At 37.1% G+C, this 27,943-nt stretch overlaps 2 protein-coding genes across 3 annotated transcripts in view; both read right to left on the bottom strand.

Moving 5' to 3' along the window:
• Positions 1-519: 519 nt before the first annotated feature.
• si:dkeyp-51f12.3 (uncharacterized protein LOC107988041 homolog) lies at positions 520-18,091 on the bottom strand. Its single transcript, XM_057841721.1, has 2 exons — positions 17,564-18,091; positions 520-1,247 (listed from the first exon to the last, which is right to left on the bottom strand). The coding sequence occupies exons 1-2, from the start codon at positions 17,806-17,808 to the stop codon at positions 1,052-1,054; spliced, it is 441 nt and encodes a 146-aa protein (XP_057697704.1). The 5' UTR covers positions 17,809-18,091; the 3' UTR covers positions 520-1,051.
• Positions 18,092-24,399: 6,308 nt separating this feature from the next.
• Positions 24,400-27,943, bottom strand: part of si:dkeyp-51f12.2 (uncharacterized protein LOC100151460 homolog) — a 44,429-nt gene continuing 40,885 nt past the window's right edge. Inside the window, exon 2 of one of the 2 annotated variants that reach the window (XM_057840541.1) lies at positions 24,400-24,778. In XM_057840541.1, coding sequence (XP_057696524.1) covers positions 24,541-24,778 — 238 coding nt within the window. In that variant the 3' untranslated portion in view covers positions 24,400-24,540. The remainder of the gene's footprint in view (positions 24,779-27,943) is intronic. The other variant, XR_009063797.1, reaches the window with a different exon arrangement.

Here is a 27,943-nt window from a genome sequence, read left to right as displayed (position 1 = left end):
ACAGGAACAATGAGGAATATGGGATTTTTTTGTTGAAAAATTAAGAATTTTGGGTAAAAAATGTTCAAAAGGTGTTTTTGTGGTGTGTAAATTGTGAATGAGAATGTTTGTTGTCTTGTTTGTGGCTGGGAGGGTATCTTTATTTCAAAATTTTCACAGGGAAGGAAATTGTTTGTCATCTTAACTTTATTATTCACTTATCTCTTTATGTTTGTTGTGTATAACTGGATCCATCCCATTAATGTGTGAAAATTCAATATATATATATATATATATATATATATATATATATATATATATATATATATATATATATATATATATATATATATATATATATATATATTTTTTTTTTTTTAAATGTTAAAAAGCAAGATTTTTTGTGGGAATATGTTGACAAAATCTGATGAAAATCTGTAAAGCTAAATGTTGCGTTCAAAATTGATATTTTGGGGGCTGTAAATGTGGAACAGGAATCTTTTGGAATGAGAAAAATACTTGCATTCACACAGAAAACAACATCACTAATTCGCTTGAATATGTGCAGAAGGTTTATAGAACAGACTTTTTTCACCCAACGTAATGAGAATGATAACAGTCAATCAAGCAATCCTCACATATCATGCAAATCTTCATGGTTTCATGTTGCAAACAATATGATTGGACGCTCTCAGGCGACATCATTTTTGTGTTTGGAAGTTTTGAGGCGATATTGTTGCAAAAACAAAAGAACTGGGTTGCAGCTTTGTTCGATTAAACAAATTTACACCTAGGCTCAAATATACTCCCCAGACATATTCCGATTACCGTAATTTGAAAATATCATAACTCCTCCAGATTAAGGCACATTGCATTGGAGTGCTCTTGGAATGGAAAACAGGAAGTGGTAGCTTGGTTGCTTTGGAGCCACAGTAGTTGGTCACGTAAATTCAAGCAAGCCAATTATATTGACAGTTTCTTTTTAAGAAAGTCCTTGGTCGCACTTAAGGCACCAGAATGTGTCACAACATGCACGAGGCCGAAAAGTCCAAATTAAAAAGGGGGTGCGACGTTAAAGCCGATCGTTGTGATCTTGAATCTTCATCACCGTATCATAGGATGGGGGAGGTTCCATGGTCCAGGGGGGAGGCGTGGATGGCAGGACCGCTTCGAGGATTAATTCCGGGGCTGGTTCCGGGACCGGCTCGGGGTCCGGCGTGTCTCCAACTGAGTCTGTTGACATCTCGCGACGAATTCGGTCCAATCTCCTGAAAATGAAGGAGGAAATGGCAGTCAGTAAATTCATATACACCTGACCTAACATTCAGAAATGAACCCAATACAATACTGTATTGAACCAAATAGAATACTTTATTATTTTTTCAAATTAAAGTATTTTAAATTTGAAACGAGAATGCTCAGAATAATTCAACAATGTCTGTGTGCAAATGATGACCTAAATCACATGTGTCAAACTCAAGACACATCCAGCCCGCTACGTCATTTTGTGTGGCCCATGAAAGTAAATCATTAGCTGTAACTTGTGCCTGTGGTACAAAAAAAGCATGTTTATTTCATATTACACGTGGTATTTTATGTTCCTGAATGAAATGGACCACTTGGATGTGTACAGAAGCGATTAATATATTTATTCAATTTCTTTAATCCCGCTCTACGAAAATGAGAGACTTCCGGCAACGGTCTGGTATTAAGTAAGAAGGCGAATGTGACGTTAACGGGAGACATAATTTTCACAATATAGCCATACTACTGTATGCAAAAGGACTGCGGATCCAGCTGATTTTGCGGATTAATTTGTTTATTTTTTGCGTCACGTCAGCCAAGTATGCTGCAGGCTTTTGTTGCTACACCAGGTAGAGTGGTGTGAGCCTTTCTCGGTTTCAAAAAAATCCTGTTCACCGCAAAGAATGAGCAAAACAAGTGTGACAATTGAGTGACCATTTGACTGACGAGGAAGTGAGTAAGCTACGTGTTTTATATTATGTCAAATACTGGGATCATGGCACACGTTTTAATAAGGAGGTGGCTTGTATTTTGTGGGTGACAATGCTCCCTGTCCACCGAGAAGGCGGGAGTGGTCGCTTCCCTCAGCCGACACTAAGAGTGTGACAATATCTCGATACAGCGATATATCGCGATATTTTGCAACCCGATGGGTTATCGATATGCTCCCGCCAAGAATCGATACTTTTATTTAACATATTGGCCATACAATGGAGTATGGATGCTGTAAACTGCTCAATGTTTGTTGAGCAATTCCTTGGCGGTCCACTAGCGGCGCTTGGGAGTGGCGGTGAGGGTAAAGTGCGCACAAGTTGTCTAGAGAAGAAGAGAGGGAGCTCCAAGCGGGTTGAAAAAATAAAAAAGCTCCGTGAGAACGGTGGAGGAAAAAATGAGAAAAATATTGCTACAAATCACATATGGGGACACACTTTAGATTTTACACCAACAAGAAAGGAAGTAAGGTGAACAAGGACTTTGCTGTATGCAAGAATTGTCTAAGAAAAATAAGTTTCACTGGGAGCTGGTGACGTAGTGGACACCGGAGTTTGTGAGCTTCGCTTTCATCACTTGAGGTAAGAAAGTTTTGCAATGTAATTGACTTTTTAATTTACATGTATTATTTTGATGACATTTGGTGTTGAATGATATAAAATAAACCAGGACCCTAAACTGGATGAAAATGAATATCGAACAAGCCCACATGAATTTACCGATTTATTTGATATTATTTGAGAACCAATTTCCATCTTTACTACACAAACTGTTATTACTGTCATTTGGATACAATAAGCTATAAAAATGGTTTGAATAGGTTCCAAGATATATGAAGTGATGTGCATGCTAATTAATGTAGCCTACATATTAAAAATAGGTAATTATTGAATTTTTAATTTTTATACATTCAATTCATATTTTTTTTAATTCAATACTTCCAACACAAAAAAAATCAGGATTTCAACTCAAACGTTATGAAGTAGCTAATATTTTTTGTTTTATTTTGTTGTTTTTAAGGTGAGGAAGACTGTGACTGAGCAAGTCTGACATCTTAAATGCTGAAGCAGATAGCGGAAGTGCTCAAACCAAGCAACAAAGGTCATATACGAAGAAAAGACCCACCAATTTTATCATTGCCCCACTCCAAGCTCAACTGCTGACACCTACGGCACTTTTTATTTATTTATTTTTTTAAAGATTTAAAACTTTAAAGAAATTAAGGGTGCCATTCATCATGATCTCTCCAAGCGATATCAGTGGTCGTGGTTGGTTTCCTCTATATGTGCAGGGGCACAGTTTGCAGTAGATTTATATTTTACAGCAATGTTGCACAGAAAAGGTGTCACTGTTTAATAAATGACTTAAACAGTTTTTTTTCTATTTTTAAATATCTTTTTTTTTTTCGTTTCAACAGTTGTATCGTAGAATGTCATGTCTCCAATTTCTGACCAATATATCGATAATCGCTGTATCGTGATATAATCGTTATCGTGAGCCCTGTATCGCGAATCGTATCGTATCGTGAGGTGCCCTGAGGTTCCCACTCCTAGCCGACACTCTTGTAGGCTTGTGTAGAGACTTCCACCCATTTCGGCCCTCTTTGTGTGGCCGCTGAGAGAGCTTTGGCTTGGGCAGTCACTTGCTCTGCTGCCGGCCGGTTTGTCCAACGTGAATGCGCTTTTTTCAGCATTCATTTCCCAGCTGAGTCCCCGGTGACGAGCATTCCTGCCGGGGCCGCAGCAGGGGTACGACGAGCCGAAACTTGCTCGCCGCCAGGGGCTGGCCGATCGGTGAAGGGTACCACCCCCGGCACCGTGTGTGACATGAGTCGGGGTAGTTTTGTGTGATTTCTCGTTTTCGAAAGGCGAGGAAGAGACTTGGAAGAGCCGCTCAGTTCAGGTTAACATGTAGCCTAGCCCTCACATACCACTTTTGTTTCCACTCTTTCTCCATCTCCGACTCTCCGCTGGGAAATGACAAGAGTCGGACTAACTCCGCTGCATTAACATAACGTTCGGGAGGTTTAAGAAGTCGGCAGTTTTGACCATTATACAGTAATGTACCCCTGTCTTACTGAATAAATGTTTTTTTAACATTTTATATTCCATTTAGTACAAGACAGTTATTTGTCATGACCATTAAATTTATTTACCAATTGGGAAAAAAACTTAAATACAAAGAATATGCTGTAAAAATATTGGAGCACAGAGAAAAAATATGATGACGTTTTACATTATGCTCTAGTCATCAGCCTCTTGTTTGTTGTTGTTCTGAATCTACCTCCTACTCCAAATACGACTCAAACATATATGGCTGTATGCCACAGGCTTCCTCTGGATCGACAATATCACTTGAAGCATACACACTTGAACCAAAATCGCTGCAAAACGCTTCCTCCTCCATTGGGCTGAATTGTAAATCCACTGAAATCGCTATTCCGCCGACGTCATCACCCATATGGAGGCGCAAGAGCGCTCTAATGACAGGAGGAGGTAAACGGCAAATTAAAAGACTCATTTCTCGTCATCTGCGCTTTGCCAAATTGTTGTACAGTATATAGTCGAATCGTCTCAAAATATGATTTAAATTCCAATAATAATGCTATTTCAGATTTTTTTATCGTGTCACAGTCACTTTAATGTTTCTAGCTATTAAGAAAAAGTCCTCAATGAAAGGTTGAGGACTACCAAAATCAGAGAATATTTGCTGTTTTTTCTCTTTTATTTGCTTAACAGAGAAACGTTTTTTTTTTTTTTTTTTAGTTTAAAAACTAAAGACAATATTGACGTTTTCATTGAAAATTAATAAATAGTAACATAAAAAAGGGAATATTTTGCCTTTTTTAAAAATAACGTCAATTTTAAAAATATAATTTAAAAAAATATATACAGTATATACTGTATATATATATTTTAAAATGATACAATAAAACGAGAATATTTCGTTTTCCTTTCTTTTTTTCGTTCATAATGTTAATGTTTAGTTTTTCAATTTTTTAAAACTAAAAAACATGTAAAAATGAAAAGTTGCTATTAAATAGCTCGAGGAGATTATGAGAATTTTAGGTCAACAACGTCGCTAAAACATGAATTGACTATCAAAATACTAATCGATTTATCTGATCATCCATTTGTTGTCGATTAGAAAATTAATCGTGGCAGTTTTAAACTTCGTTCAGACTGGCCGTGTTTTTTTCACGAGCGACATCGTGTCTCTCGCCTCTTCGCTCGTCGCCAAATGCTATTTTGTGTTCACAGCGACCTTTACATCACTAAAAATTGAACTTTCTGGTTCGTGTAATGTAAATATAAGTAATACTGTATAAGGACTCATAATTATACTACTTTTTTCTCCTAATATTACTTCAATCTCCCTATATTATTATTAAAGTCTCAGCCCGTGAAACCTATCAACTTCCAATTGACGCAACGTTAAAATAAGCAAAACGACTTTAATCTTGTAATATTAAGAATTTTAATCCCTTAATTTTACAATATATGACTTACTTCTCGTGATATTATGACTTTAATCTCCTAATATGAAGATATAATCTCATAATATTACCACTTTCGTAATATTACAATGTATGACTTCATTCTTGTAATGCGACTCTTATCTCCTAACATTTTTCCTATTCTCGTAGCCCTATTTTTTTCTTTCTTTGGAATTTTCTTGACTAAATGTTGAGGAAGGGTCCTGGTCGATTCCAGAAACTGAAGTCACGTGAATGATCAAATCAGCCATCTTCTCTGCGACGCGAAATTTGAACAAGCCACATAGTGGGGCGTGGACTATGTGCTCGAACTGGCCCGTCACGAGGCCGTCCGTCGCGCTTCAACACGCGATTACATTGACTTTGTATGGGAACCAATAAAAAAACGCGTCCGGTCTGAACGCAGCTTCAGTTGGAAGACATAACGGTTTTCTGAAATAAACCATGAGTACATTTCGGCCCACGACCAAGAAGAGTTTGTTTAACGTGTTCGCAACACACCACGTCAATGGAAAGTCTCAAACTTTGCATGTGACGTCCAATAATCAAGCAGTAAATCTTGTCACCATCTCACTACTATGTGACAAACTGCGCACAACTATCCTGTCGTGGACAATGAAATCCAATGTAATAAACCCACAATGTTTCCGATTTTATAGACACCTCAACTGAAATAAACACCTCCTAAATTTTCCTACTCGATAATTCAGATCCCGAAAGGAAAACAGAGTAAATAATGGATGAGCTCTGCTTAGTCTTTGCTTACAGGAGCTTTGTCGGAGGTATTTGTGCTGGAAGAGTGCCCTTAAAGTTATTATTAGATGACTGATGCTAACGCGTCAATGTCTTTGCTGCACACTACTGCATGCAGGGACACCAGGTCAATGAGATCAATACGTATCATTATCGCAGTGAAGGTAGAATTTCCATTTTACTAGCTACTGTAAATTTTACACTACAATATTTATTTTTTAAAATCTATTTTAAAGGTTTTATATGGAAATTTTAGTGTTAATTTAAAATACTTTTCTTTTTCACGCATGCTACATCAATACCCTGATGAGGACACTGAGCCCTGACATTTTGATTGAGACTGGCCTGAAAGGCCCTTCTTCTTCCTTTCAATAGAGAGTGTTTGAGTCGAACAGTCTGGACAAGTGATTCTTAACCTTGCTAAAGGTACCAAACCCCATGAGTTTCACACGTGCAGTAACCGAACCCTTTGGAATTTTTTTTCCCCCAAATTCAAAATTGATATAAGGCGGAAAACACAGACAAAGCTCCAAAAAGTTTCTGCTCTTGCACCCCTCTTTAAAAGAAACTGCTGTATTTAAGCCCAAAAGAACTGTTGTGTATGATAGAACAATATCGCTATATGCTGCCATAGCAGTTTCATGGTGCATTAAGCCCCCAAACTATTTTTAATATGTCCGTTTTACTCTGGAGACCCCAGTTTACAGATGCCGCGCCTTTTGTTTCAACCCAGCCATAAAAAGAAGTTAGGTAATTATATTTATTATTCGAAATGTCAATCATTTCTTTCAATCATAGCTTAGAATCATTAATTGAAGTCTAATATTTAGTTTGAAAAAAAAAAAGACTATAAAAAATTATTTACTCGCATATTTAAAAGTTTTAAACAAATTACATCACAATGAAAAAAATAGAAGGTAAGAAGGTAAGTATATTTATTATTCGAAATGTCAATCATTTTTACTTTAGAATCATTAATTGATGTCTAGTTTTAGTTAAAAAAATATTATAAAATTATTCACTTGCATATTTAAAGTAATCTTAACTTAAACTTATTTCAAACAAATTACGCCAAAATAAAAAAAATAGTGTCTGTAACTAGATAACGTATATCTACCACATAACTATCGCTTAATTGTATTTTTTTTTTTTTGTAACAGTCATAATCGATCCAAACAAAGAAAATTTGGGAAAAAAAAAAATTAAAAAGGTAAATATTTGAAAAAGAAAATGTCGACCACTCTTTGATGTCTGCGATTTCTACATTGCGACCCTTGTTATACAGTGGTATGAAAAAGTATCGGAACCTTTTGGAATTTCTCACATTTCTGAATAAAATCACCAGCAAATGTGGTCTGATCTTTATCAGAATCGCACAGATGAAAAAACAGGGTATGCTTTAACCCTTGAGAGTCGAAGGACGCGCCAGCGCGTCCTCAGCGCACGTCGTCTTTGAAGTGCCCTCACGTTTTAATTACGTCACCCACATGCCGTTGGTTGGTCTCGTTTTAAAGTGCGGAAGTTGCGGTTTACTCTTGTTATTATTTGAAGTCAATCGACCAACTAAAACGTGAGATATTGTCATTTAAGTTTTATAGTTTTATTGTCCTCTCAAAAAAACATTAAAACGCTGCATGGATCATTTGTTTATGTCTATATTTCCATCATTTCTTGTCCTTTTTCAAAACGGAAGCTCCATGAAAAAAACACAAATCAAACGAACCCTTTCGAAGTCACAGTGGAAGCACAAAATGCGTCTTTTTTTTAATAAATATAACTGCCGTGCGAGGTTCCACCGAACGAGAGGGAGGAGTGTTCTGAAGCAGCGAGGTGGCGAGCGACGGCCGTTTGGATCGAGCAGCGACTTTGTGTGACTTTGAGAATGAACGGAAAACTAAATTTAGCGCAAGCAATTGTGCTTTTTGATCAACTTGAGGAAGAGGATGGTCCAAATTCGTCATCATCGTCTTCTTCGGAAGAGTCCTCGAGTGAAGATAGTGACGGATTTGAACACGTGGGTGACGCCATCGACGAGCAGAGGTAAGCCAACTCACTTTTTTTTTTTTTTTTATGCTGAAAAAGTTTCTTTTGAAAGTTTCTTTTGATATTGCAAGACAAAGTTAATTTTGATGCAATATAAGTTTGTGTTTGTGTATATAATAATGTGCATATCAGATCAAAGTTGTAAGTGCACTGTGTGTATCCCAGGCAGGAATTTATAATTTGTGGTGTTCTTCTTTCTATATGAAGATTAGGGATGTAGCACATATTCAGCTATGGTATTCTTTCTATTGTCATACATATAGATTTCCATTATTATTTATTGCTGTATATATTTTTATTTTATACTTTATTATTTTCATAAATACTTTTTTTCATGTACATTTATAGTGACAATGAAAGTAAAGTGAAATGAAAATGGAAGGGTGGAAAGAGGACCGACACCCCATGGAAGTGTGGTCTGTGTGATGTAGCCCTGTGTCTAATTCCAGGACGAAACTGCTTTTCGGAGTGGCATGCCTGAAAAAAATTTAACTTGTTTATTGTAAATATTTTTGAAAATACTTTTTTTTCCAATGTTATATATATATATATTTTCCCACAATCAGTCTTCTCAATTTGTGTATATAAATGTGTGTTCAAGAAGCTTGATTGTGTGTACATAGTTTTCATCAGGTGATGGGCCGCAATACTTAAACTCATAAAGAGATGGCCTCTAAACACTTTTTGTGTTAGATGGTATATATTTTTTCACTGTTCTTCACTGTTTGGTCTGCTGTATATAACCTGTTTTGACTAGAGCACGTATAAAGGCAAAAAACGCCTATGGCTATACCTGTTGTTTATGTTGAATTGTCAAATATAAGACTATTTATTCTAAATTTTTTGGGTTGAATGTTCATCCTAACATGTTGAATAAATATTACAAAGTTTCAAAACGGTTCGTTACACATGTTTGGTTGTCAATTGGACATCAATATTAAAAATTTTGACAAAACGATTTTGGAATTTTTGGTCTTTTTGGGCCCAAAATGATGATTTATAATTGGTCAGTGAAGGAAACAACAGTTTGGACATGAAGTTCAAGGTGTCACAAAAAAAGCGACCAAACCAGGCCATCGTAAACAATTCTTTCTTTGAAATATAAAGGCAACTTCAAAGGCATGCAAAATCAGACAAAATAGGCCCAGACCTTATAGGGTTAACTAAAACCACCCAAACATTATAGGTTTTCATATTTTAATGAGGATAGTACGCAAACAATGACAGAAGGAAGAAAAATAAGTAAGTGAACCATCACATTTAATATTTTGTGTGCCCCCCTGGCAGCAATAACTTCAACCATATGCTTCCTGTAGCTGCAGATCAGTCTGGCACATTGATCAGGACTAATCTTGGCCCATTCTTCTCTACAAAACTGCTGTAGTTCAGTCAGATTCCTGGGATGTCTAGCATGAATTGCTGTCTTTAGGTCATGCCACAGCATCTCAATGGGGTTCAAGTCTGGACTTTTACTAGGCCACTCCAGAATGTGTATTTTGTTCTTCTGAAACCATTCTAAAGTTGATTTACTTCTGTGTTTTGGATCATTGTCTTGTTGCAGCATCCATCCTCTCTTTAGCTTGAACTGTCTGACAGACGGCCTCAGGTTTTCCTGCAAAACATCCTGATAAACTTTTGAATTCATTCTTCCATTAATGATTGCAAGTTGTCCAGGCCTTGAGGTAGCAAAACAGCCCTAAATAATGATCCACCATGCTTTACGACGGGAATGAGGTGTTGATGTTGGTGAGCTGTTCCATTTTTCTTTCACACATGATGTTAGTTACTCCCAAACAATTCAACTTTGGTTTCATGATTCCACAAAATACTTTGCCAAAACGTCTGTGGATTGTCCAAATGCCTTTTTGCGAACACTAAACGAGCAACAATGTTTTTAGACAGCTTCCTCTGTGGAGTCCTCCCATGAACACCATTCATGGCCATAGTTTTACACATAGTTGATGTGTGCACAGAGATATTGGACTGTGCCAGTGATTTCTGTAAGTCTTTAGCAGACACTCAAGGGTTCTTTTTAACCTCTGAGTATTCTGCGCCTAACTCTTGGCGTCATCTTCGGTGGACGGCCACTCCTTGGGAGAGAAGCAACACTGCCAAACTCTCTCCATTTGTAGACAACTTCTCAGACTGTCGAGTGATTAACATCCAGACTTTTAGAGATGGTTTTGTATCCTTTCTCAGCTTTATACAAATCAACAAACCATAATCGCAGGTCTTCATACAGCTCTTTTGACTGAGACATGATGCACATCAGACAATGCTTCTCATCAAGATAATTCTTACCAGGTGTGTGTTTTATAGTGGGCAGGTGAGCTTTACCAGTCATCAGTGATTGGTCACACACCTGACTTAAATTGTTTGTAAAAATATGTTTCGATCGCTCTTTAAGTCTCCTTAGGCAGAGGGTTCACTTACCTATTTTTCCCCCTTCTGTTTGCATGCTTTCCTCATTAAAATATGAAAACCTATAAATGTTTGGGTGGATTTAGTTAACGCAGACACTGGTTTTACATCTGTGTAATTTTGACAATGATCAGATGACATTTGATGGTGACTTAATGCAGAAATATGACAAATTCCAAAGGGTTCTTTTTCATACCACTGTATTACCGTGTTTCACCCATAAAATCCCCAGAAAGTCCGGCTGTGGCCATTCGCAGCTGTATCTTGACATTCGATGAGACATGCTACACGGAGTTTTAAGATCGAAACAACGTAAGTACGCAGTAATATCTAGTTAAAATCAAGGTGTCTTTGATTATGGTCTGTCATGCTCTCAACTCGAGTTAGGGTTTAGAGGTTTTAATTTTTTTTTTTTAATGCCCACCTGCTCAAAAGTTTTCTTCCCCCAGAAAATTGAGATTTTAAGCTTTCCAATGATGTATCACACATACGTATAGGACAATTTTGAAATTTGGTCAAATTGGGGGTTGGCACTTTAAGTCACCTGAGTGTTTTCCGCCATATTTAAATGAAGAAGCTAAAACCTAAGTGAATTTCAATTCAAATTTCTTCACATTTAGACAGCATGTTTTTAAACAGGCAAAAATGTATATTTTTATCTTTGCGCCTTAAGCATCATCAGACCACTAAACCAAGACTGGCCCAAAGCGCATATCTTAGAATTTTCCATTCAAATTTGGAGGAATATATCTTATATTGTTCAACATTAAACTTGTTGTGTTGCATTAACCTTGACTTTGCAGTTTCTATCATGTTCACATCTCAAATGATATCAAATTTATTGAAAAACCCTTCACAAAATGATAGCCAAATTTGTACACAAAGTCATTGTTAAAAAAAAAAAAAAACATGTTTCTTCTCACAAATGCAATAAACAGTGAATTTACGACAAATAATGTTGCCTTTTGATTTGCTTTTCACATTGGAAAATGAAATTAAACTTGATTCATTTCACACTGTTTCTGTTTTTGGTTTCATGTCAACATTCGCATTCTATCACATCCTTGCCTCACTATTTTCATGGGCTAAAAAATGTGACGCAATATTGTTTTTTTTGTTTGTTTGTTTGTTTTTTTTATGTAAATGCAGTGCACGTTACCCGTAGGTAGAGATGGGAATCTTGGGGCACTTTATGATTCGATTACGATTCAGAGGCTACGATTCGATTATAAATTGATTATTGATGCACTCCCTCCACCCCCAGGCTTTTAGCTGCTTTTAATGTTTCGTATACTTACAAAAATTGTACAAAAATCCTCTCAGGCTTAAATAAACTACTATTCCAGTAAAATACTCGAGTCCCCATTGTGTATCAGCAGAATTAAACTACATTCAATCAATTTAATGTTGTGAATCAACCATAAAGTTGTTAAAATTGCTCCCGTTATTCCATAATTTCCCTTCCGTCTACTTTCGACATGTGAAAGTTTTAAAACGGTTTCATCATTTAAAGATAGATTCAAGTCAAGATTTTACCGATTTATGAGTATTTTGGATAAAAAAGTTCATTAGGTTTGCTCAGAAGGTTCGCTACAAAAGCCTTCCAGAGAAGTCTACTGCTTTAAAATGGCGTCTGTTACAAATGCCAGCGAGTCTGTCATTTTGCATGTACAGTGCCTTGCAAAAGTATTCGGCCCCCTTGAATCTTGCAACCTTTCGCCACATTTCAGGCTTCAAACATAAAGATATGAAATTTAATTTTTTTGTCAAGAATCAACAACAAGTGGGACACAATCGTGAAGTGGAACAACATTTATTGGATAATTTAAACGTTTTTAACAAATAAAAAACTGAAAAGTGGGGCGTGCAATATTATTCGGCCCCTTTACTTTCAGTGCAGCAAACTCACTCCAGAAGTTCAGTGAGGATCTCTGTATGATCCAATGTTGTCCTAAATGACCGATGATGATAAATAGAATCCACCTGTGTGTAATCAAGTCTCCGTATAAATGCACCTGCTCTGTGATAGTCTCAGGGTTCTGTTTAAAGTGCAGAGAGCATTATGAAAACCAAGGAACACACCAGGCAGGTCCAAGATACTGTTGTGGAGAAGTTTAAAGTCGGATTTGGATACAAAAAGATTTCCCAAGCTTTAAACATCTCAAGGAGCACTGTGCAAGCCATCATATTGAAATGGAAGGAGCATCAGTCCACTGCAAATCTACCAAGACCCGGCCGTCCTTCCAAACTTTCTTCTCAAAAAAGGAGAAAACTGATCAGAGATGCAGCCAAGAGGCCCATCATCACGCTGGATGAACTGCAGAGATCTACAGCTGAGGTGGGAGAGTCTGTCCATAGGACAACAATCAGTCGTACACTGCACAAATCTGGCCTTTATGGAAGAGTGGCAAGAAGAAAGCCATTTCTCAAAGATATCCATAAAAAGTCTCGTTTAAAGTTTGCCACAAGCCACCAGGGAGACACACCAAACATGTGGAAGAAGGTGCTCTGGTCAGATGAAACCAAAATTGAACTTTTTGGCCACAATGCAAAACGATATGTTTGGCGTAAAAGCAACACAGCTCATCACCCTGAACACACCATCCCCACTGTCAAACATGGTGGTGGCAGCATCATGGTTTGGGCCTGCTTTTCTTCAGCAGGGACAGGGAAGATGGTTAAAATTGACGGGAAGATGGATGCAGCCAAATACAGGAACATTCTGGAAGGAAACCTGTTGGTATCTGCACAAGACCTGAGACTGGGACGGAGATTTATCTTCCAACAGGACAATGATCCAAAACATAAAGCCAAATCTACAATGGAATGGTTCAAAAATAAACGTATCCAGGTGTTAGAATGGCCAAGTCAAAGTCCAGACCTGAATCCAATCGAGAATCTGTGGAAAGAGCTGAAGACTGCTGTTCACAAACACTCTCCATCCAACCTCACTGAGCTCGAGCTGTTTTGCAAGGAAGAATGGGCAAGAATGTCAGTCTCTCGATGTGCAAAACTGATAGAAACATACCCCAAGCGACTTGCAGCTGTAATTGGAGCAAAAGGTGGCGCTACAAAGTATTAACGCAAGGGGGCCGAATAATATTGCACGCCCCACTTTTCAGTTTTTTATTTGTTAAAAAAGTTTAAATTATCCAATAAATTTTGTTCCACTTCACGATTGTGTCCCACTTGTTGTTGATTCTTGACAAAAAATTAAAATTTTATATCTTTATGTTTGAAGCCTGAAATGTGGTGAAAGGTTGCAAGGTTCAAGGGGGCCGAATACTTTTGCAAGGCACTGTAGTTCTATATACACGTGATACCTACTGTAGCATTATGTGGGCATAGTTTGTAGCGTTCGTCGGCTGCAGTCAGATATTTGTGGTTTTTTTTATTTTTTATTTAGAGGCATGAGTTGAGCACGATTTTTCCTCTTAGTCCGTTCCCTATTGCGTCCCAACACACACACAAAATGAAAATAAAATAAACAAAAATTCTGGCACCGTGGCGACCTTCACGTCAGGGAATTCCGACAAGAAATTCTAGCCACTTTCACCTCTGCTTATTACTCTACTGTAGAACAGTAAGGGTAGAAGCAAGGGCGTAGGTTTGGTCTCAACATTGGCAGGGACTATATGGCATAACCTGCACGTACACTTTTCGCTGGGGACGGGGCATTCTTAATGATCAATGCAAAATAAATCTGTATTGACATGTACTAACTTTTATGTGTATTGGTTCAGCATACACCGTTCAATTCAAACCTTTGTTTTCAAAAATTACTAATGAAACATTTTGAAAAATTCCAGAAAAAATGTCTGGATTTTATGAGCAAATTTAAATTGCATTATTTGGACATAAATTATATTAACATGCACAATATATACAAGCTTGTTAATCATCTCTTAATTATCCAGGAATGCAAAAAAAAAAAATAAATAAACATTTGTCTGAAGACCACTCAACATTGTCTAAATAAAGAAATTAAATATAACTGAAAAAAACTTCATTGTCAGGGAATAACAAGAAGAAAAAATAAAATTAAAATGGAGCCGTCCTTCATGTAAAACACTGCTGCTTTTGTCCACAAGCACAGCCAAACTCAGCAAAAAAAGAAAGCTCCAGTCAGGTGCTTTAAGACCACATAAATCAAATAATAAGTAAAATTGGGGAGATGGGGTAAACCTCGGTTCACTATATTTCTCACAGTTAAATTAACGTTAACAGTAATGGTAAATGGTGTTACACTTGTGTAGCGCCTTTCCAGAAAACACATAAAAGAGAACATTTCTCTCTAAGCAGCTTCCTACTCGAGTTTTGCAGGTTAGCAAGTTCACACAGTTTAACCCCTTAATGCCTGCAACATGAAGCAATTGTCAGAGAATCCCAAAACATAAAAAATGAAGTCCTAATGGTACTTTTTTCAAATTTGTAGAAAAAGAAAAATCAAAATGAATATGTGTAATAAGCGCTCTAATATCTATAACCCTAGCTAAATCCAGATTTTTTTTTCTCATGGAACCTGCAGATGCATATGTTGACTTGCATCCATCTTTTTTTTTTATTTCAAAATTCTTAATTAGTCTCAAAATAATGAAATTCTGAGTGTATCAAATGTGACACACGATGCTCGAAGGGGTTAATGTTATGCTGACTCTGATGCTTGTCAGACTTTCAATAGCAAAATTAGCCCTTTAATGCCAGCAATATGAAGCAATTATCAGAGAATCCCAAAATTTGAAAAATAAGGTCCTAATGAAACCTTTTTTTCAAATTTGTAAAAAGAAAAGTCAAAATGAATATATGTAATAAGTAAAGTTGCACCGATACCGATACCAGTATCGGCAGGGGGCGCCGATCCGGCCCGAATTGGTGGTATCGGTATCGACGAGTACCAACATTTAGGGCCCCGATACCATCTACTGGCATCACTTGAACGCAAATGTACTGTCCTCCCCACGTGAGCTAACTTCCCAAATCCCGATGCATGACATCTGTATGTCTTTGTCTCGAAATTACCAAACTCCTTCGTCTTCAATTTTAAGTATGTAAACTACATATCCGCGATGTTACGCTGCTCATCTAACATGGCATTCACGAACGATTAGCATACGTAAGCTAACGCCTGCTATTGTAGCGCCAATGGGATCAGAAAGCTTAAAACCGTGGGAGACTAAGCAAACTCATGGTTTCATGATGAACAATGAGTGGCAAATTAAGAGCGCCGTACTTCAAACTCGTCCTGTTTATGAAAGTCGATTGTCATATGTGTTGTGCGGTAATGAGCAGAAGTGACTTCTGTGGCCAAAAACACTCAAGCGGCGCAGCCGCAGCGCGCACACTAGATATCATCAAATAGCAACCTAGATGTCGTATGTTAGACCCCATGCTAACTGTCTCGCGCGCACACTAGATATCATCAAATAGCAACCTAGATGTTCTTTATTAGATCCCATGCCATTAGCTGCGTGAGCCCAGAGCGACGCGTAGTCCATATACTACATTGATGAATTAGAAAACGCCATGACTGAATGGAAGTTAAGCAGGCCAAATCAATCCATACCAGTGACTATACATAATGCTGCAAATACTGTTAATTCAGTACATGTTACAGATGGACTCGGACCACAAATAGGATGTTTTGCTTATATGGTAAATATAGCTGCTAAGAGAGCTGCAGCATTCAATAGTGTGCCCCACTTTACAAACACTAAAGATTGTTCTCAGCACTTATATACAAAATTTCTTCAGATCAGTATGAAGTAAGCACATAAATATTATGCACTAAAATGTTTGTTTATATGATGTTATTTTTGCTTGTCAGCAAATAATAACAATAATAATAATAATAATAACAGTTGTATTTTCTGTTTGAGAGCATTTAATGTATTGAATTGTATCAAAAATCGTACCAAACCATGACTTAACTGTATCGTTGCATCCCTTATACGTACATGTATGTATATATATATATATATATATATATATATATATATATATATATATATATATATATATATATATATAAATATAATTACATTTAATAGGATCATGGAAGCTTCCACTTGGGGAAAATATATACATACAGTATATCATGTATAGTCATAATATAATAAAAATATACAGTACTGTATATATGTATGTTTTTTTTTTTTTTTTTGCTAACAGAGTGGTATCGGAATGGTATCGGTATCGGCCGATACTGCACAGCCAGGTATCTGTATCGGTATCGGGCCCAAAAAATGGTATCGGTGCAACACTAGTAATAAGCGCTTAGATATCTATAGCCCTTGCTAAATCCTGTTTGTTTTTCTCATGGAACCTTCAGATGCATGTGTTGACTTGCATCCATCTTTTTTTTTTTCCAAAAGAAATGTCAAAATTCTGAATTAGTCTCAAAATCATGAAATTTTAGGTGTATCAAATGTAATACATTTGGCAATATAGGGTTATGGGTGTGTTCCCCACTTCCACAACATTGGCATCTTTTTACATTTCTTACAGTGGCAGGTGTCCTGCCTAAAACTTTTGCACTTTTATTATATTATGTATACACAGGATATACTGTATGTATATATTTTCCCCAAGTGGAAGCTTCAATGATCCTAACAAATTTAATAATTAAAAAAAAAAAAATATAGTACTGTGCAAAAGTTTTAGGCAGGTGTCCTGCCTAAAACTTTTGCACAGTACTGTATATAACTTAAGTCATTATATAACACAAATAAAGTTGCTTAAAAGTTGATGAGGACAATTTGAGCATCCTGAAAAGTTGGTAGTGTTTTGTCCCTACCGTCCCTATGTAAACCTACGCCCTTGAAGTTCTCAGAAGAAGATGATAACTGTTAAATGTACCTCTGTATGGCCAGGGACTGTTGCGGGCTGAAGCGCGTGCCTGTACGCGGGTGCAGGAGGAAATGTCCCGGCACCGCCGCCTGCAGGTTCTTCATGGTCATGCACAAACCGCTCACCAGCAGGCCCACGCCCCCCATGCCCAAGAAGAGCCCCAGCACGGGCAGAGGCGCGCAGAGGGCCACCAAACCGCCGGCCACCAGCAACAGCACGCCCAGGAGGAGCAGCGCGCCCTGGGGCAGCGGCATCACCGAGACCCCGCTCCTCCTTGCCCTCCTCCCTGTCTGACTTCCTCCGCCGGGAGTCCTCAGCCGCTCTGTCGCCGAGACGTGTACGCTCGCTCAAGCATCTGCTCGAGGTAAAAACACTCCCATTCCATCGTCGCGTCCTCCTCTCCTCCTACTAATTTTTTAGGGGGAGAAGCTCCCGCGCATCGCCGCTTGGGGAGCCAGCATATCCGGGTTGGCGTCGGGGTTGGACGGCGAAGGATAGCCGAGGAACTATGGTCTGCTTTGTGGCTGCAGTAAAGAGGAAGTGTCTTGTTTTTTTTGTGTGTATTTTTTTTTTGTGCACGAGGAGGGGTTTTCTCTGACGAGACCCCGGTGGGCTGGACATTTTTACCATGTTCATTGCATCTTTTGGACTTTGCGATAAATTATCAAAATCGAATTGCAGACTTCATGAAAATAACAACAACAACAACAACAACAAACCTAGTTCGACGATTGAAATTTCACAGAATAAAGTTAGAAAAGTTTCCCACACATTGTGCATAGCTGTTGTTATATTTAGGTATGGCACGATCACATTGAGTACAGTATAGACTATTGTTATAAATCAAGGGCGTATATCTGGTCTCAATATTGAAAGGGACGATATAACAGCATAACCTGAGTGTATAGGCGGATTTACTACTCAGGCGAAGTAGGCGATCGCCTTAGGCCCCCAACCAGTAGGCGGCCCCCCAACCCCCACCTATTAGTCATGTATAATTATGTCAGCATACCAAACAAACAAACAAATAACAAAACAAAAAAGAAAGACATTTGAATGCTGCATTTATATTATCTCTCCCCCTCACACACGCACTACAATGGACTGTTCCACGACAATGGACTGAGTATCAGTCGCTTAGCTTCATTTAGCGCCGTTTAGCTTCGCTTAGCTCCGCTTAGCTGTTCGTTAGCTTCACTTAGCTCTCCCGCGTTTTTCACGCCACTAAGCTCGCTATTTTTACAGCTCACTTGCTACTTTGCACGCCGGCTATCGTTTATTTCGAACACATGAGCCAACGTGCTCTCCATGAGAGCCAAAGTGCAGTGAGGGAGAAGTTGAGAATAGGCCGCTAATGCCTTTTAACGTTCTTCTTCTTCACACCGAACATAAAATACACGACAGCACACCCTGTGGCGAAACAATGCAGTACAGTTCCAATCAATCATACAATAAGACTAAACAGCTGGGTAACAGCATTTGCTAACAAAAAATAAACTAAATTTATCAGTGACACCACAAGCAATGACGAAGAATGTTTTTTTACGGAGTGTAAAGCTTTCAGTTAGCGGTTTAGCAAACGTAGCTCCGGTGAACATTTCAAAATAAAAGCACGTCATGTTCGTCATATAAATAACGATTTCTGTAGTTAATCCCACATACTTCAGAATTAATATTTTAATATGTTGAGTAAATACTACAGAATACAGATTCTACACTAAGAATAGCTTTCAAATGACACTCTTTATGACAAATATGATTGGCAATGAATAATTATTATAATTATTATACTACTATTATATATAGTAGTATACTATAATAATAATGCTAGAATTTTTTTAAGAATTGTTTTGAATAATGTTGGAAAGGCAAAGTCAGTGTTGTGAATCTGTTTACTTTCTTACTATACTTACTTTCTTTTGCACTAGTAAATGCTATCAGCATTTAACCTCGTTGTTTATTTGTGATTAATTATTGTTATTTTAATGATTATTTGGACATTTATATATTTAATTAATTAATATTAATTAATATGTAATATTTAAATTAATAATTAATATTAATATAAGAATTTAAGTGTTCCAAAATGGTTTTGTGAATTAATAAGAGTCAACAAAAAATTAATTGCTAAATTAGTTAAAAAAAAAAAAAAAAAAAAAAAAAATTATTAGATTAGTCGACAAATCGTAAAACTAGTCGGCTGACTAATTAGGAGAAAATTTGTCGTTTAGGACAGCCCTAGTGTACCGGAACATATTTCCTCCACACCCTTCTCACCTTTTTAACCCCTGAGCCATGAAGAGGGCCCCTGGATATGTTCGCTTTAGGCCCCAAAATTGCCAAGTCCGCCACTGCCTGCATGTACACTTTTTGCTAGGGACGAGGCATTAATAAGACCAAATAGATTGGGTGAACGGGGTCAGAGCTACATTTCTCACCAATATCAACCTAATTAATTGGTAGGCCAAATGATTAATGCAAAATAAATCTATATTGACTTGCAATTTTTTTAACAACTTAATCTGATCATTCTCCTTAAATCAAGTCGAATCATTTTCTCCATCTTGTTGAGTGTTAAAGACTAGATAACAGATCAATGCATCAGTTTCTTCCATTTACTTTAAGTAAACATTACTATTTGTTCTCGTTAAGCCCATACATCCAAAAGTTGGTCATTTCGCACCTAATTCAAGAAAAATGCTTTCAAATAAGGTTTTGAACAGTATCCATTTTTGAATTAAGAACATTTCTGACATTTTTTTCCCTAAGATTAAATGTGCAAACTTTTTCCTTAAAAAAAGTCTGTTAAGCTTAGTTTCAGTTAGCCATCTTCTTATTTCAAGAAATCTGAGTAAAATTTACTTGAAGCACTGGCGGATAATTTCATTTATTAGTAGATTTACACTGAAAACAAGGGAATTTGCTGCTTTCCAATTGTCCCATAGCCTTTTCCAGCTTTGTGGAGCTTAATATTTTTTTCTCTGGTGTCTTTCGAAAGCTCTCTGGTCTTGCCCATGGTAGCAGTTGGATTATGACTGACTGTGGGGTGCACAAGTGATAGTATTGAGCTGAAACGGGTGGGTGGTTACATATGGGGTAAAGGTGGACTTTCTATAAGGTAGACTGACAACTTGTCTATGGACAACCCTTTGAGTGTCATGATTATTATTGATTTTCTGGGGTACAAATACCCAGTAAATTACGAATACAATATATATATTTTTTAAACTCATACAATGTGATTTTTTTTAGATTATGTCTTTATGAGTGGAAATCCATCTGATTGAAATTTCAGACTTCTACTTATTTTCCAAGTGGGTGAACTTGCAAAATAACAAGGAGTGGAACTACTTCTGCTCCTCACTGTATCTATTACGTGCTTGAACCATGCAAATGTTTGCAATATTACTGTATATGGTGTTCGAACCACAAATTTATTTTTTACACAATCGGTAAGTCCTCTGTTTGGACATGTCATTTTGAGTTTCGTAGCTGAACGTGCAGAGGTGAAACGGCTGCAGTTGTTTAGGCTGATTGTCAGTACAAGTCTTCATGCATCATGGATATTTCCCATAACTTACCTTTAAGTAAATAGCTCAGGTCAACGCGAGAGTTCAACATGAGTGTTCCCTTCTGTTACCTATACATGGTGTATCATATTTCTCTCTAATGTTGTAAACATATGTGGTGAGCATGTGGAATTTCATTAATCCGATGTTCATGTCAACAAAAGTATTGTACTGTGTGTTCAGCGCTAGAAATGAAACCGTGTAAACATATCTTGATAGTTGCCAAAATGAACAAGGTTATCAGAATTCCTATTGTATTGGTGAGATGAATGCATCAGGGTTAATAAGCTGCTCAAGTAAAATCATGCCCAAAGTAATTTAAAAAAAAAAAAAAAAAAAAAAAAAACAAGAACAAGAACAAACAACGGATAAAAGTGGAAAACAAACATAATAAAGACATTTATGCAAAATTTTAGAAAAAATGATCAGAAGTTGTTTTTTTTCTAAAGAAAAAATGTAAACCTGAAAAAAATCCAACTATCCATTGAAAAATTATCAAATGCTCAGAAAATGATACAAACAGTATTTGGCACAATACACTAATAATAGAAAGAAAATTAAAACCATTGGGAAATTAGTAATTTCACTTGAAACATTCAACTATTAAAAACTATATTTGAAGTAAAGATTTTAGACGTAAGGGAATTCTAGAAAAATATAATTGCTGTAATATTTAGAATAGTGTATGTATGTATATATAGATGGTAAATGGTGTTATACTTATATAGCGCTTTTTCACCTTTCAAGGCTCTCAAAGCGCTTTACACTACATATATAAACAAATTGTAGATAGTTTCATTTTAAAAATATTGAAATAATATACATGATAGATAAAACAATATAAAAATATTTGAATCTAAAAAACGTACTCGAATATTAGGGAAAAACAAATATTCAAAACAATATTTTTAAATATTAAACAAACATGATTTAAAATGAATACTAAATTACAATTATTATAAATTGGGGAAAATGGTTAAATATTACAAAAGTTTATGTTTGAAATATATTTATTATTATAAACATTATTTTTTGTTTTATTTAATCTAAAAACAAACAACTATTAAATAAAATGTCTAATAAAAAAATTTACACTAAAAACAGTACTTGCAAGCCACCAGGAGAGGGTGCAATCGAGTCAACAAAACGTGTGGCAAACGGAGTAAAAAAATGTCAATTTTTTTTAGATTAAAAATAGTATTAGTTAAAATGAACAACCAATTGTACCTTCAACCAATATTTTATTCAGTTGAGACACTCACACACGCACGCACACACGGTGCTCAAAATCTGTAGTATGTGTAGTTTTTCTTGTGTTGTCTTGCATTTTGAACCCTTGAAAACATGCATACACATAGGAATACATATGTCCTTCCTTTTTGCCTCCCCTCATTAAAGTATGTAGAATAATTTAGAATTACTAACCTAATTAACAGACATGACATATCTAAAAAGTTATTAATTTTTTTGCCAAAAAAAACCCCCAAAACAAATAAAAGAAACGCAAACTAACAATAAAATAAACAAATGTAATTCTTAATTTTCAGTTAAGTTATTGGCTGCCATTGATGGCGATGGATGTTAAATCTATTTTTACTTGGAGGCCTGACAGCGATCATTCGCTACCAGCCTCTTCCAGTCAAAATGGATTGGATGTCATAGGCAGTGACTGAGTTAAAATAATGGATGAATAACATACAGTCATGTGAAAAAATTAGGACACCCCATTAAATATTCAGTTTTTTATTAAGAAATGTTCTCATATAAATGTCTGATCTTGTTGTTATCTCTGGAAAAGAAAGTAATTTAATATCAGGTAAACAACAAAAATTAACATTGTTTTACTCATTACACCAAACATATCAACACAAATGTGTATTCTAACTGAGGAAAAAGTTAGGAAACCATACCACCTAATAGATAATGTTACCCCCTTTGGCTGAAATACCTTCAGTGAGACGCTTTTTGTAGCCATCTACCAGTCTTTGCATCCGTCTGAAGAAAGTTTGACCCACTCCTCAACGCAGAATACTTTCAACAGTGACTGACTGTTGGAGTGAAAACACCATGGTGAGATCAAAGGAGCTGTCTGAGGCCTTCAGAAAGAAAATTGTAGACGCTTATGAGTCTGGTAAGGGATTTCAAAAGATCTCAAAAGAATATAAAATGAGCCATTCCACTGTCTGGAAAGTAGTGTACAAGTGGAGGACATTCCAAACAACTGCAAACATGCCCAGGTCTGGCCGTCCAAGCAAGTTCACCCCAAGAGCAGACCGCAAGATGCTAAAAGGAGTCTCCAAAAACTCTCAAATGTCATCACGGGACCTACAGCCGGCTCTTGCTTCTGTTGATGTAAAAACGCATGCCTCATCATTTAGAAAGAGACTTCACAAGTTTAACCTTCATGGTGGGTGTTCAAGGAGGAAACCTTTGCTCTCCAAGAAGAACATGAAAGCCAGCCTTTAAAGTTTGCCAGAGTGAATGAAGACAAACTCCAAAACTTCTGGAATAATGTTCTTTGGACAGATAAATCTAAAATTGAGACACCAGAACAGAGGACACGTTTGGCGTAAACCCAATACAGCATTCCAGGAAAAGAACCTCATACCAACTGTGAAACATGGAGGTGGAAGTGTCATGGTTTTGGGATGCTTTCCTGCAGCAGGACCTGGCTAGCTCACCTTGATAGAATCCACCATGAATTCTATCGTGTATCAGAGGGTCCTTGAGGAACATGTGAGATCATGTGTGAAAAAAATTAAAGCTGAAGCGAAACTGGACCCTGCAAAATGACAATGACCCAAAACATACTAGTAAATCCACCAAGGACTGGCTGAAAAGGAAGAAAAGAGTCCTGGAATGGCCGAATCAAAGCCCAGATCTTAAACCCATTGAGATGCTGTGGGGTGTAACATGCAAGAAACCCCTGAAACCTCTCCCAGCGGAAAGTATTCTGCGTTGAGGAACGGGGCAAACTTTCTTCTGACCGATATGGCTACAAAAAGCGTCTCACTGAAGTTATTTCAGCCAAAGAGGGTAACAATAGCTATTAGGTGGTAGGGTGTCTTAACTTTTTCCTCAGTTAGAGTATGCATTTTTGTTGATAAATTTGAGTAAAGCAATGTTAATTTTTGTTATTTACCTGCTATTAGATCACTTTATTTTCCAGAGATAAAGAAAAACAAGATCAGACATTGATATGTGAACATTTCTTAATAAAGAACTGAATATTCAATGTGTTATTTTTTTCACATGACTGTAAATTTATAAAAAAAAAAATCCAATAAATATAATAATTGTAGCATTCTCTCTAAAAGCATTATATCCAGTCCAGGGTGTACCCTGTCCGTTAGTCCCCCCAAAGTCAGGGTCCACTCCTGAGTGACCCATGTGAATAACTTTCTTTAACTGTCTTTTTTAAACCTCAAAGCTGATCTCCCTGGATCGTCCAAACAGTGGCTCGGCGGCCAGGTGCGTGTCAGAGTAGGCGCGGCGCAGGTGCGTGGAGCTACACGTTGTTTTGATGGCCACCTCGTAAGGAGGCGGCGGTCCCAGCCAGGGAGGAGGGTGTGGTGATGGGCTGAAACCGCCATGGTCCATAGGGGGATAGTCGAAGTCTTCACCACGAGCAGTGTGTCTTTGGGAGTCCAGTGTCCTGTAGGGGAGTGGGAAAAGTGGTTTTGAGGTTTGGGGATTGAATCTGTGTTCCGGTTCTGTTTGTGCTGTCTTATTCTTACACGCACATTAAGTTCAATGAAAAACTTCATTTGTCCCTAGACTGTTAGTGCGAATGCTTTTGGTGTACTAGGTACGTAACAGTGGAATAACTAATAAACAGACATCCTTCCATTTTTATACCACTCGGCGGGCCACCATTTTGTCCAATATCGCTCTAAATGTATCATTACCAAAACCGAAATCCATGGACTTTGATAAACAGCAAAGGTATTGAACAGAATTGTGGCCCCAGATGAATAAAAGTTGAATAATTTATCAGTTTACATGCCATGCTTTAAATTCTGATGACACTTATCAAAAGATTATTGCCAAAAAATACAAGTGTGTTTCGTTTCCATTGATAAATTGATGTGGATGGATATATTGACTGGTTAGGCAACAATCCTATCAAATTGAGTGATATGCAGAACATAGATCAACATCGCGTCTTTGAGATTTTTTTTTCTAAATTGTTGATATTCAAATGTATGTTTCAGTAACAAATTTGTCAAAAAGATAAAAGGTTTTGTATAGAGATGTCCTGATCGATGCCAATCGATCGGGTCCGATCACGTCATTTTCAAAGTATCAGAATCGGCAAAAAAATATCGGCCATGCCTTTTTAATTTTTTTTTTTTTTTAATTAAATCGTTTTCTAATTGTATTTAACGTTACAGACATAATATGTTACACTCATCCAGAGTCTTTAGTTTAGGCGTAAGATAGGGTTATCAAATTTATCCCGATTTCGGCGGTGATTTTTTTTTTTTTATGTATCACGTTAAAATATTTAACACAATTAATGCATGCGCTGCACGACCCACTCACGCATTGTCGCGCTCAATCTGTAATGGCGCTGTTTTACCTATATAGAGAGATAAAAGGTAGCGTAAAATGAGTAGAGTGAATTTTGGCAGCCTTTGGAGCCTTTTTTAAATTGGCTGAAGCCTTACAATCCCTCTTCCTACGATTAGAAATATCATGGGAAGCAATGTGGGGAAGCAAGGTAGCAATTGATCTTTTTCTTAACACCTTATGTTATTTCCCAACGCAGAGAAGATATATCAATTGGTAGCACTACGCACAGTCATGGTTCCACTTCCCATCATGCATTTAGGCATGGCAACAGTATCATTTACTGAAAGCTCAACAAATACACTAGATGGCAATATTTAGTCACAATGTACAAAGTCACAAGTCTTTCTATCCGTGGATCCCATTCACAGAAAGAATGTTAATAATGTAAATGCCATCTTGAGGATTTATTGTCATAATAAACAAATACAGTACTTATGTACTGTATGTTGAATGTATATATTCGTCCGAGTTTTATTCATTTTTTTCTTAGCGCATTGCCAAAATGTATATGATCGGGAAAAATTATCGGGAATGATTGGAATTGAATCGGGAGCAAAAAAAAAGCAATCGGATCGGGAAATAACGGGATCGGCAGATACTCAAACTAGAACGATCGGGTTCGGATCGGGAGCAAAAAAACATAAACGGAACAACCCTAGTTTTGTATAATTTAAATGTGCTGCCTGTGTTAAATATGCATATAATATCATATTAAAATCGATCAAAGACCTTGTGATATCTGCAAATGAATGGGGTCTAGAAAAATGTGGAGAGGGGGTGATTTGCACCACTTAGTACAAGTCAAATCGGGTACTACCGTAATTTTCAGACTAAAAGCCGCTACTTTTTTCCTTCATTTTGAATTCTGCGGTTTATAGTCCAGTGCGGCTTACTTGTTGATTTATTTGAGTTAATAGGTAATACTTTGACAGCGGCGTCAAAGGCTGTCATAAAACTGTCATAATTATGACATGACATTGTCATGGGCATAAATGAATACTTATGACAGATGTCGTCCAGCAAATTTTGTCACTTACTCCATTTATGTCCAGCTCGGATCGTTTACATCCATTCAAAAGTGTCATACTTTGCCGGATGACACTAAATGACATCTGTCATAAGCATTCATAAATGCTCATTACAGTGTCATGTCATGGTTGTGACGGTTTTATGACAGTCTCATGATGCCGCTGTCAAATAAAGTGTTAACGCTTCATATCTTTTGGTGTAAATATCCCATAATATGGTGAGGACAGCTGCGGCTTATAGTCAGGTGCCGTTTATCCATGAACAAATCCCGTTTTCGTGTCAAATTTGGTGGGTGGCGGCTTATAGTCAGGTGCGCCTTATAGTCTGAAAATTACGGTAATTTGAAGGGAACTAAAACTAGACTAAAAAGAATAAATAGTAATAAATAGTGATGATCATAAATACATACATACTATTGTATTAAATCTTTTGCGGCCCTTGGATCGAATCGTGCCAGAATTTTTGGCAAATATCGTATCGTTGCCCAAATTTTTTTGTCATAATTAAATTGGTGATTTAAGGCACTAGATTCCGTCATGGCAGTTTGATTAGGTTGTGAAAATCCTTGAGTGATCGACTTCTCTCCTAAAGAAGTTTAAAATTGTCACAAAATGATGGCAACACGCTACCGAGGCCCAACTTTAAGGGCGTAGGTTTGCATAAGGATGGTAGGCACATAACACTAGCAAATTTTTAGAATGCTCAAATTGTCCCCACCAACTTTTAAGCAACCTTATTTCATTATATAAAGAGTTCAAATATATAGGTAATTTAGATTGTTTTACCAAATGTTGTAAGGATAGAATTGATCCTAGCATTGTTAAGTGAATTATTGTCATTATGTTCAGAACTACATTTATCCCTTTTCACTTGCTTAATGTGCCGGTCCCCCCCCCCCCCCCCCGCCCCCCCAAACGAACGTTTAGTTGGCTGATGACTTGAAGCCCCCCGTCCCGCCACTAAGACGCACACACACAGACATACACACACAACCCGACAGATTCATGTCGACAACATGCTGCCCCTTTGGAGAGGAGGGATGTTAGAAGTTTTTTTTCGGCCAGCAGCAGCCACTGTAAGTCATGTAAAAAGACGTCAATGTTGTGGAGGTGGGGGAAACACCACTAATTTTGCTCCTGAAAGTCCGACCTGCAGCAGTTAGCATGACCTTAAACTTGCTAACTGTCAAAGTTACTGTGGTCAGGCCAGCCTCCAC

This window comes from Corythoichthys intestinalis, chromosome 7 (assembly GCF_030265065.1).
Source record: "Corythoichthys intestinalis isolate RoL2023-P3 chromosome 7, ASM3026506v1, whole genome shotgun sequence".
NCBI classification, from domain to species: domain Eukaryota; kingdom Metazoa; phylum Chordata; class Actinopteri; order Syngnathiformes; family Syngnathidae; genus Corythoichthys; species Corythoichthys intestinalis.
This window is presented reverse-complemented; position numbering and strand designations above follow the sequence as displayed.

Coding starts and splice junctions, on each gene's coding strand:
- si:dkeyp-51f12.3 (XM_057841721.1), bottom strand. CDS start 17,808: ATGCCGCTGCCCCAGGGCGCGCTGCTCCTCCTGGGCGTGCTGTTGCTG. Junction 1,248..17,563: donor CAGTCCCTGGCCATACAGAG/GTACATTTAACA, acceptor CTTCATTTTCAG/GAGATTGGACCGAATTCGTC.